We start from the raw sequence: 11,058 nt of genomic DNA, 5'->3' as shown, positions 1-11,058 counted from the left end.
TTTTTTTGAGACGGAGTCTCACTCTATCACCAGGCTGGAGTGCAGTGGCGTGATCTAGGCTCACTGCAACCTCCGCCTCCAGGGTTCAAGTGATTCTTCTGCCTCAGCCTCCCAAGTAGCTGGGACTACAGGCACCCACCACCACACCCAGCTAATTTTTGTGGTTTTTTTGTTTGTTTGTTTTTTGTTTTGAGACAGAGTCTCGCTCCGTCGCCCAGACTGGAGTGCAATGGCGTGATCTTGGCTCACTGCAACCTCTGCCTCCCGGGTTCACGCGCTTCTCCTGCCTTAGCCTCTCAAGTAGTTGGGATTACAGGCGCCCGCCACCATGCTGGGCTAATTTTTGTATTTTTAGTAGAAATGGGGTTTCACCATGCTGACCAGGCTGTTCTCAAACTCCTGACCTCAGGTGATCTGCCCTCCTCAGCCTCCCAAAATGCTGGGATTACAGGCGTGAGCCACTGTGCCCGGCCGCACTGCCTCCTTTTCATTCCTCTGTCTTGCATTCTGTCCATGCCCCACCGCAGAGACGAAGGGTGTGGCACCCCTTCCCCATCCTCCCACCAGCATTCTGTCTACTCAGCAGAAACCCAATTCCACTGTTAGCTTTACAGTGACCGTGTGGCATCGTGACCGTGGGGTGGCCGTGTTTCCTTTGTGCTGTTTTCCCTGGAGGAAATCATTGTGTATCCCCTCCTCCCCCTCCTCCTGCTCCTCCTGCCCCTCCTGCTCCTCCTCCCTCTTCTATGAACTAATTATTCTTTCCTAAACCTTCCAACAAATCTAGGACTCTCCTCTCACAGACCCCTGCACATTGGGTCACCTGGAGCTGCATTTTCTCCTTGGCAGTGGCCTTCCTGGAGCCCTGGACTGCCAGCAACCAGCCCAGCTGGCAAGGCCACTGAGCAGCCTTCCCCACTCCCTCTCCCTTCCACACTCCCCCACAATCCACCTGCCTCCTGTCTACAGGACCCCTTGTTTCCTGGGCCCCAGCTTGTTCTCCTTGGTTAATCCTTTGTTTTGGTGGAATACATCTAGCAGCTTCCTCCAAAAGGGTTCAGAGGATGTGAAAGTTTTTGAGACTCTAAAGGTGTGAAAATATCTTTACTCTGCCTGTATTGCTTGAATGACACCTTGGTTGGGTGAGATACTAGGTGGGAAATAATTTTCTTTCAGGATTTTAAGGCTTTGTCCATTACCTTCTAGCTTGCATCGCTGCTGTGTGGTGGTGCCCTAGACTATTAAGACTTCTTCTTCTTTTTTTTTTTTTTGAGACAGAGTCTTGCACTGTCGTCTAGGCTGGAGTGCAGTGGTGCAATCCTAGCTCACTGTGGCCTTGAACTCCTGGGGAGTTCAAGGGGATTGAGCGATCCTTCCTCCTCAGCCTCCTGAAGTGCTTGGATTATAGCTGCTGTGTCCAGCCAGAATTTTCTTACATTTTCTCTTTCTTTCTTCCTTCCTTTCTTTCTTTCGTTCATTCTTTCTTTCGTTCTTTCTCCCTCTCTTTCTCCTTCCTTCTTTTTCTCTCTTTCTTTTTTTTTTTTTTTTTTTTTTAGAGTCTTACTCTGTCACCCAGGCTGGAGTGCAGTGGCAAAATCACAGTTCACTGCAGCCTCAACCTCCTGCGCTCAAGCAATCTCTGCCTCAGCCTCCCCAATAGCGAGGACTACAGGCATGTGCCACTGAACTTGACTAATTTTTTAATTTTTCTTTTGTAGAGATGGGGTCTCACAGGCTGGTTTAGAATTCCTGGCCTCAAGCGATCCTCCTGCCTTGGGCTCCCAAACTGCTGGGATTACAGATGTGAACCATGGCGCCCAGCCTCCTTACCTTTTCTGTTTGTTTGTTGGAGATGGAGTTTTGCTCTTGTTGCCCAGGCTGAAGTACAATGGCGTGATCTCGGCTCTGTGCAACCTACACCTCCTGGATTCAAGCGATTCTCCTGCCTCAGCCTCTTGAGTAGCTGGGATTACAGGCATGTGCCACCACGCCCGGCTAATTTTGTATTTTTAGTAGAGATGGGGTTTTTCCATGTTGGTCAGGCTGGTCTCGAACTCCTGACCTCAGGTGATCCACCCGCCTCGGCCTCCCAAAGTGCTGGGATTACAGGCATAAGCCACCGTACCCGGCCAGCCTTTTTACTTTTTAAGGCTTAATAATATTCCATTTTCTGGATCTGCCACATTTTCTTTATCCATTCATCCATTGTGGAAACCTGGATTCCTTCCACATGTTCGCTGTTGTGAATAATGACCACTGCTGTGAACATTCCCTATCGGAGTGCGCACATCTGTTTGCCTTCCTGCCTTCAGCTCTTTTGGGTATATACCCCAAAGCGGAATTGCTGGATCTCATGGCAATTCTGTTTTTAATGTTTTGAGGAATGCAAATTCACTTCGAGTTTGCATGAATCCCACTCTTAGCATGGCACTGCCTTCTCTCCCCTCTCCCCTTCCCCCTGGTGAGGCAGGTGGAGGATGGTGGACTTCAGGCTGAACAGAGGCTGGAGGAACCGACTCCTGCAGCCCACGTGGGAAGTTCCTTCTTGGGGGATAGAGGTCGTCCTGGGGACCCCACCTGCTCTGGCCTTTCCCTGTGGCCCTCCCACAGCTTCTCCAGCTGGTGGTCCCTGCCTTCCAGTCTCCTGTACCGTGCCAGGGGCCCTCCTCCACTGGCGCTGGTCTTTTGTCCATGGATTCACGATCTTTATTTTCTCCCTAACTCTCTTTATGATCATTTCAGAGGGGTCTGGGGAGAAGGGCAGTCTGGAGCTGGCCTTAGTCCTGCCTTTCCTGAGGCACACAACAGGGGTCTTCCTGCAGGTCAAATTGGGGGCCGGCCGTGAGGACTAAGCAGTCCAGAGGCAGCCCTGCTGTACATGAAGCGGGGCAGGTACTGGGTTGGGCGGTATCCTGGCACAGATTACTGTGCAAAGCCACAGAGGGCCACACTGCCTGAGGCCCCGCGCCGGGAGCTGGCGCTGAGCCAGGGAGCGCCCCTGGCCGCTGAGGGGGCGAGCTCTGAGGGTCGGCAGGTGCTGGGTAGGAGCGGCGAAGGGGAGCTGGCGCCGAGGCCCTCGCCGACCCGCTGCCCTGTCCCCGCAGGTGTGCGAGCCGCCGGAGCGCAGGCGCCCGGGCCGCCACTGGAGCGTCAGCATCGACGAGCGCCGACGGCTGGCCCTGCTGGGCTGCCGGGAGAGGCCGGGCGCCGCCGGGGCCCCGCTACACTGCAGGGTGCGCGGGGGCGGGTCCTCCCAGCCCGGTCCCCGCCCCGCCCCGCCCCTCCACCTCGCCTCCCTCGACTCAGTCCCTCTGGGCCCTTTACCCTGGCGCTCCCGGGCCCCACCCTTGTCCCCTTCCCGCCCCTCGAGGCTCCCTGACCCACCCTCGCCCGCAGGACATCGTGCAGATGGTGGCCCAGCTGGTGTCGGAGGACGTGGACAAGGACGTGCTCTTTCCCCACCCGCTGAGGTCCACCGAATCCACCAACGCCTTCCAGGCCTTCCTGGCGCGGAGTGCGCCTTTCTGGCATAATGCGACTTTCGAGGCCCGGGCCTCGAGGTCACCCCCTTCCTAAGAGCCCGACTCAGCACATTGTCTGTCTGCCAGTGCCTTTCCTTGGGGGCCCAGGGTGGGGGCAGCCTCTGCGCCTTCTTTGTGCCCCACCAGGGGGTCACCACTCACCCATGATAGGAACACAGGCCAGGCAGACCTGGCTCCGGACAGCCTGCAGCTCCTGAGGCCTTGGAGACCGGGCTAGGGACTATGGGAGGCCATCTAGGGAAGGGGAACACTGCCCCGGGTCAGTCTGAGAGGGCCCTGGCAATGCCTGGGTAGCAGGAGCTTGCCCTCGGGGCCGCTGGGAGGAGGCCTCGGGGTACCTGGGCCTGCCTGAGGTGCACTGGTGTCCTGGAGGCCCCAATGGCAGGCACTGCCTGGAGACTCAGCTCCTTTGCTGGCCTGGTCTGGGGAACTGGATAGCTGCCTGCACCAGGCTGTGAGATGGGCCAGGCAGAGTTCTTCAGGGTGCGGGGTCTCACATTGGGTCCTGCTGCTGAAGACCCAGAAGGGCACACGGGACCCCAGGGGTGCTGTGGTGGGGTGCTGTGGTGGGGAGCAGCAAGCCCAGGGACCCAGTGCGGTGCCCAGCACAGAGGGAGGCTGTCTGGAGGCATAGCTGCCTCCTGGCCTCTGGACAGCGATGCTGGTGGTGGACGAGGGCCTGCGTGGGGGGTCTGAGCAACTGTGAGGAGCTGGCTGCAGCAGGGGCCTGTGGGCCATGGTCCACTGGGTGACTACCTTGTTTCCAGGCTACAGGGCCCTCAGAAGGGTGATGAGCCGGGGTAACATGTCCCAGCTGCATTTTGGGGACACTAAGTTGCAGGGGGACTGGATTGGGAGGTGGGGCAGGAGGGCTATGAGCATGAGTTCCCAGCCTGGGGTGGGTGGGGGTGGGGAAAGGGAAAGGGTCCTGGACTCCGTGACTGACTGTTAGGGGCCTGACTGGGCTTCTGTGGAGGTGGCTAGGTGGAGAAGGCTTTGGGGCAAGCGAAGGTGATCACTCCTGGGCCCCAGGTGAGGGCAGGAGCTGGACCTTTGCAGTGGCCTGGACCACCAGACACACTACATGCTGGCTGGCGGCCCACCTGGCCTCTACCCCTCCCCTTCCCGCTGCTGAGAAGCCACCTGACTGCATTGCCACCCCCCTGCTGCCCTGACACTGGATCCCTGGCCCGAGTTGAATCCTCTGCACCTGCCTGTCTCCCCGTCTTACTGTAAGACTCAGTGAAGTTCCCTCCTCCTTCAGGAAGCCTTCCAAGATTACACAGCCAGGTGCCCCCCTTCTCTCCCAAGTCCTCTGAATGTTATTCGGTGCACCCTAGGGACCCTCTGCATTTCTCAGGAGCCCTAGGGTAGGTGGATGGATCCTCCAGGATCCATCCCTGGAGGGCAGATCCTCCAGGGGCTAGGGCAGGTGTCCTTAAGGGTGTGGGGAGTTTTGGGCATGGCACTGGGGCCATCATGACCCACCCCCTCTGAGGCCCCTGATGATGATGTGGGGAATGGGATCCTATGGGCCCAGCTCCATGCCAGGCAGGCATCCCCAGGTGTAAACAGGGCAGAGCGGAGCTGACAGGTAAGCAGTTGCCATGGGGGTGACGAGCTGGGCAGTCCTCTGTTGCTGAGTGGCTTTAAAGGACCACTCGTTGTTCTGTGACTTGGGGGTTGGCTGGGCTCATCCCGCCAGCTCTCCAGCTCTCGTTGGAGTGTCTCCTGAGGCTGCAGTCAGAGGGTGGTGGTCCAGGACGCTGGTGAGGCTGGGATGGTTGCCCTCTCTGCTCCATGAAGTCTCCCTACAGAGCACCTCCCCCATGGTGGCAGCAGAGACAAAACCCTGGCCTCCTTCAGGCTGAGGCCTAGAGCCAGTCTTCTGGTGGGTAAGGTGGCCACAGGGCCAGCTGGCAGCAGGGTATTGGCACTGAGAGGCACAGGTCTCTCCAACAGAGGTGGTGCAGGGACAGGGGCAGTGCCTGGAGACCGCTTAGGTTGTCACAACTGGGATTTGTGTACTAGTTTTCTGTAGCTGCCATAAAAATTGCCACAAATTCAGTAGGTTTGGTTTGTTTTTCTTTCTTTCTTTCTTTCTTTCTTTCTTTCTTTCTTTTTTTTTTTTTTTTTTGGTGGTTGGGGCCGCGGGGGGCAGACTTGCTATGTTGCCCAGGCTGGTCTTGAACTACTGGACTCAAGTGATCCCCCGACTTGGGCCTCCTGGGTAGCTGGGACTGCAGGTGCATCCCACCACACCCGGTCTTTTTTTTTTTTTTTTTTTTTTTAAGTTTTTGTAGAGAAACAGTCTTGGTATGTTGCCCAGGGCTGGTCTTGAACTCCTTGACCCAAGCAATCCTCTTGCCTCGGCCTCCTGAGTAGCTGGGGCTACAGGAGTGTTCCACTGGTGCCTGGCTTTGAGTGTTTTAAAACAACACAGATGTATTAGCTAAGTTTTGTAGAAGTTCAAAATGGGTATCTTTGGGCTCAGAATGAGGGGTTGGCAGAGTTCTGTTCCTCCTGGAGGCGCCAGGGGAGACTGGGTTTCCCGTTTTCTAGCCTCAAGAAGCTGCCTGCATTCCTTGGCTGGTAGTTGTGGCTTCCTTCGGAGCGGCCGAGCCCCTCTCTGCCCTGCCCTTCTCTGCCCACTTCTCCGTTGCCTCCCTCCTGCACCCTGAAACACCCTTGTGGCGACACTGGGCCCACCCGGAAGATCCAGGGTCGCCTGCCTGCTTTCGGGTGAACTGGTTAGCGCCCTTCCTAACCTGCCACTTAACCCACTTAACCCAGCCTGCCCCGAGGTTCTGGGGATTTGTACACAAGTATCTGTGGGAGGGGCATTCTGCCTTCCACAGGGGCTGCGGGCACCTGGTGGGTAGAGGCGGGGGTGCTGTGCTGCTCGGGATCCCGCAATGCATGGGCAGCGCCAAACCACGAGGGCCCGGCAGGAAACCCTGGGGCAGAGGAGGGTGCGTGCGGCGGGAGCGCGTGCGAAGCTCACCTTGCAAGGGGAGGGGCGCGCTCTTCGCGGGACGGCAGAGGGAGGGTCTCTGAGGCGCGTGGAATCAAGGGGGCAGAAGCAGCAGTCTCGGGAGTGGGAAGGATCCTGGGAGGGGAGTGGGAAGGATCCTGGGAGGGGAGTGGGGATCCCCCAAAGTCTCGCAGCAGCAGTGTGGTGCTTAGGCCGTCGCCCCGGCCGCCACTGCGCCTCCCCACCTGCAGGCCTCCGCAGCGCCACGGGCGGCCGCGCGGGGTAGCGTTTGGGGGCTCCCGGGGACGCCGTCTCCGGCGCGCAGGTCCGCCCAGGGTTGGCCGCGTGGTCCCCCGGGCTTCCCACGCCCGATTCGAACTGTGACTCCGGCTGGCTCCGGACAGGGCCGAGGCCGCTCCGGCACCACAGCAGGAGCCGCGCGGGCGGGGTCGGGGGCGCGGGGCGCGGAACGGGGCGCGGGGCGCCTGGGAGATGTAGTTCGCGGCTTTCCTCGGCGCACCAGACAATGCCCGACGCGGCCCCGCTGGAGAAACGCCTTCCTTGGCTTTGCAGAAACACCGCTTGCTATTAATACTGCAACGAATACAGCTTTAAAAACGCGCCCAGTGTCCTCCCTGGAATAACAGCTGTTAACATTACCTGAAGGTTATCCCGGATATTTCTAAATGTATATGGGGAGATAAAAGGATGTAATGGAAATACAGAAATACGTGTCGAGCTGCTACTTATACACTTTTAAATATTTAAAGAAAAAAATTGCTAAAAGCAGATGAATGCTTCTTCACCTCAAGTTTAAAAGCCTCCTTACGATGGCCGGGCGCCGTGGCTCAGGCCTGTAATCCCGGCACTTTGGGAAGCCAAGGCGGGCAGATCGCTTGAGCTCAGGAGTTGCAGACCAACCTGGGCAACATGGCGAAGCTCCATGCATACTGAAGATACAAAAATTAGCCGGGCATGGTGGTGCACTCCTGTAGTCCCAGCTACTTGGGAGGCTGAGATGGGAGGATCACTTGAGCCCAGGAAGTCGAGGCTGCAGTGAGCCGAGACAGCCCCACTGCACTTGAGCCTGGGTGACAGAGTGAGACCCTGTCTCCAAAAAAAAAGTCTTCTACGATTATTTTTAGAAATTACACAAACATCAAGAGAAGGCTGTGTTTGGTTTTCAGCAGCACAGCACGGCTCGGCTGAGGCAGCACAGGCTGACTTCTGCCTGTGAATGGTGAGGAACAGGCACTGACATTTCCGTATCCCCTGGCAGGGCATTTCTTACTGGAAGATCAAAGCTCACCGCTAGTATTTGACCCACTGAAAGTCTTTGTTTTGATTTACGTCTTTACTGGCTGGACTTAAGATCAGTTTTTGCTGTTGTTATTGTTGTTTTTAGACAAGGTCTTGCTCTGCCACCCAGGCTGGAGTGCAGAGGTGCTATCTCGGCTCACTGCGAACTCTGCCTCTCAGGCCTAAGCTATCCTCCTGCCTCAGTCTCTCAGGTAGCAGGGACTACACGCATGTACCACCACACCCCGCTGATTTTTATATTTTTTAGTTGAGATGGGTTTTCACTATGTTGCCCAGGCTGGTCTCGAACTCCTGGGTTCAAGTGACCTGCCCAAAGTGTTGGAATTTCAGAGCCAGAGCCCTGGTTTTATACACTTTATTATGTTCCCCTCCCTGCTAGATTGCAAACCCTCTGAGGGCAAAGGCGCTGTTTCCTTACCCTCCAAGGCCTAGAGTGGCCTGTAGCTTGAAGTAGGTGTTTAGCAAATAATAAATGAGTAAATTATTGTGTTAATCACTTTGTCTTGCTCTGAAATTATCTCAAGCCTTTCATCTCCAAGTAACTTGATATTCTGCCCTTTGCTGTTTTTGACTTAACCCAGCCACGGTGCGATTTTGGTGCTTCCGGTTTGCTTGGCTCTTAACTCTTCCTCCCATCCTGCTGTTTTGTCATCAAGCATTTGAATCCCTGATTGTTGAATTCATGCTGCTATGAAGCTCTGAAAGCAGTCCTGTGGAGTCCTCTTCTGTTTCTTGGGTTGTATTTTCTTATTTATTTATTTTTTATGTTTGTTTCTTTGAGATGGAGTCTCACTGTGCCGCCTCCAGGCTGGAGTGCAGTGGTGTGGTCTCGGCTCCCGGGTTCATGCAATTCTCCTGCCTCAGCCTCCTGAGTAGCTGGGACTACAGGCATGCGCCGCTACACTCAGCTAATTTTGTTGTATTTTTAGTAGAGATGAGGTTTCACTATGTTGACCAGGCTGGTCTCGAACTCCTGACCTCAGGTGGTCCTCCTGCCTTGGCCTCCCACAGTGCACTGATTACAGGCATGAGCCACCGCGCCCAGCCCAGTTGTGTTTTCTTACATACTGGCTTTCTCACCGGCCCCTCACACCCTCGCTGACTTGTTTTTCTGTTGTTGAATGGCATGGATGTGGTCATGTGCCACCTCTCAGCAATGCTCCCACCTCAGCCTCTGGGGATATGCCACTACTTCTGTCCTGACGTGAAAGCTCTTTCCTGAATGTCTATTCGCTCTGCTACTAAGTGGGTGGAGTGGATGGATATTTTTTATTTTTTTATTTTTTATTTTTTATTGGAGACGGAGTCTCGCTCTGTTGCCCAGGCTGGAGTGTGGTGGCACGATCTTGGCTCACTGCAAGCTCTGCCTCCTGGGTTCACACCATTCTCCTGCCTCAGCCTCCGGAGTAGCTGGGACTACAGGCGCCTGCTACCATGCCTGGCTAATTTTTGTTTGTATTTTTAGTAGAGACGGGGTTTCACCGTGTTAGCCAGGATGGTCTCGATCTCCTGCTCGTGATCCTCCCGCCTCAGCCTCCCAAAGTGCTGGGATTACAGGCGTGAGCCACCGCACCCGGCTGGATTCTTCTTAATTCTTTGTTTTTATTGTTTGATTCACCTGAGGTCTTTGGACTTTGCCTCTGAGCTGGCTTAAGGGCAATCCACCTTTTTCACTGGTCTGGAGTGGGGAGGCAGAGTAGGGTCGGCTGGAGGAGCGGGGCTCTGTGCTGTCTTTTGAGAGTTTACTAAACGTCACTCTGCATGGTGAGGGGTGTGTCCTCTGCGCTGGGGAGGCCTGGCTTGAAGTTCAGATTGCGTCCCTGGGACACCAGACCCTGTGCTGTGCTCCCTCAGAAGGGCAGCCTTGACTGTCTCCACTCCAGCAGTCAGTTCTCCTCTCCACTCCCACTGGGAGAAGGAGCAAAGGCTGGTGTCTTCAGGAGGCTCCTCTCCAGGCTGGGGCCAGGGGAGTGTGCATGTCACTGTCAGGATGTGTCCTGGTGGCGTGGCTGGGTTCTCAGGGTGAAGCTCGTCCGTTTCTGGGATGGCAGCGGAAGCAGGCACTACCCACGCAGATTCGGGGGCTCTCCCCATGCATCCTAGCTACCTGGTGCTTTCTGGTGTTTCTGGCTAACTTTCTGGCCATGCCAGGAGTTGGTGGAAGGAGATCTCAGGCCACAGCTTTGCTTTCCTGCTGAGGAGACAGAGGTAGGCTGGGGCTGTAGGACAGGGGAGGCTAGCAGCCCCACCTTCCTTCTGGAGAGACGCTGCCTGTCTGTCATTGCCCCTCTCCTGCACCTGGCTGCTGGCTGGCTGCCCTTCTCACCCAATCACCAGCAAGCCAGCTCCTGTTCCCTGCAGCCCAGCCTGTAGGATGTGTCCTGGGACCCATAGCCCTCTCTCCCCAGAGATAGCACCGCCCTGCAGCTCTGGTTCCTGGCCCTGTGCTAATACCCTGGTGGGGCTTTCCTTTCTGGTCTGCTCTGCAGCCATGACATTGTGGCCACTGCTCTTCTTGGGACCCCCACCTGGCTTTCCTCCCAGCACATGCTGTTTCCTGCCCACCTGGATGGTGTCCTGTGTGCTGGATTCCCCATGCTCTGTCCCCGGCATCCTGACCATGTCTGTCCGACCTGCCTAGATCTTGCACTGTGGCCACGGGGCTCCCTCCGGATAGCCCTGAACGCTCCGCTCCATGTCCTACAGGGAGGGATGTGCCAGGCAGGTGTCAGCTCCCTCCAGCCGCTGACCTCCAGCATCTGAGCAGGCAGGGCAGAGACCCACGGTGCTGCTCAGATCAGCAGCCTGGAACCCCGAGACAGCTTCTTTTCCTCGCCTCCCCCAACACTGATGTTGCACCTGTCTCCAAGCCGCTCTGGGACCATCTGTTTCTCTCCATCTGGGAAGCCCCCTTCCCACCTCATGCTCTTCCTGGCTGGGGCGTCTGGGTCACCGGACTCTCCTCTCCTTAGACCTGTGCACAAACACACACAGGAAGGCATCCTGACAGGTGGTGGGGAGAGAAGGCAGCTGCCTCACTGCGGAAAGAGCACGGCCGCTCCTGGACTCCAGCCCTGTTGGGGCTGGCGGGGTCAGCAGGCGCTGGGTTCGAGCCTCAGGTGGGGTCTTTGGAGGTGGCCTCTGGGCACAGGCACCTCCTCTGTGGCCCTCTCACCAGGTCACAGTTCAGGGAGGCTTTGCCAGCTACGGAGCCTGCCCACA

The 11,058-nt window shown here is 56.6% G+C and overlaps 1 protein-coding gene across 2 annotated transcripts in view; it reads left to right on the top strand.

The window, feature by feature from the left end:
- The window catches only part of TEX22 (testis expressed 22), a 16,418-nt gene extending 12,825 nt beyond the window's left edge, over positions 1 to 3,593 (top strand). The window contains exons 3-4 of one of the 2 annotated variants that reach the window (XM_032179637.2): positions 3,105 to 3,233; positions 3,397 to 3,593. In XM_032179637.2, the coding sequence (XP_032035528.1) occupies positions 3,105 to 3,233; positions 3,397 to 3,576 (309 nt within the window). In that variant the 3' untranslated portion in view covers positions 3,577 to 3,593. Of the gene's footprint in view, positions 1 to 3,104 lie in introns of both variants that reach the window. The other variant, XR_009210184.1, reaches the window with a different exon arrangement.
- Positions 3,594 to 11,058: the final 7,465 nt, after the last annotated feature.

Source organism: Hylobates moloch, unplaced genomic scaffold (assembly GCF_009828535.3).
Source record: "Hylobates moloch isolate HMO894 unplaced genomic scaffold, HMol_V3 SCAFFOLD_16, whole genome shotgun sequence".
Classification (NCBI taxonomy): domain Eukaryota; kingdom Metazoa; phylum Chordata; class Mammalia; order Primates; family Hylobatidae; genus Hylobates; species Hylobates moloch.
This window is presented reverse-complemented; position numbering and strand designations above follow the sequence as displayed.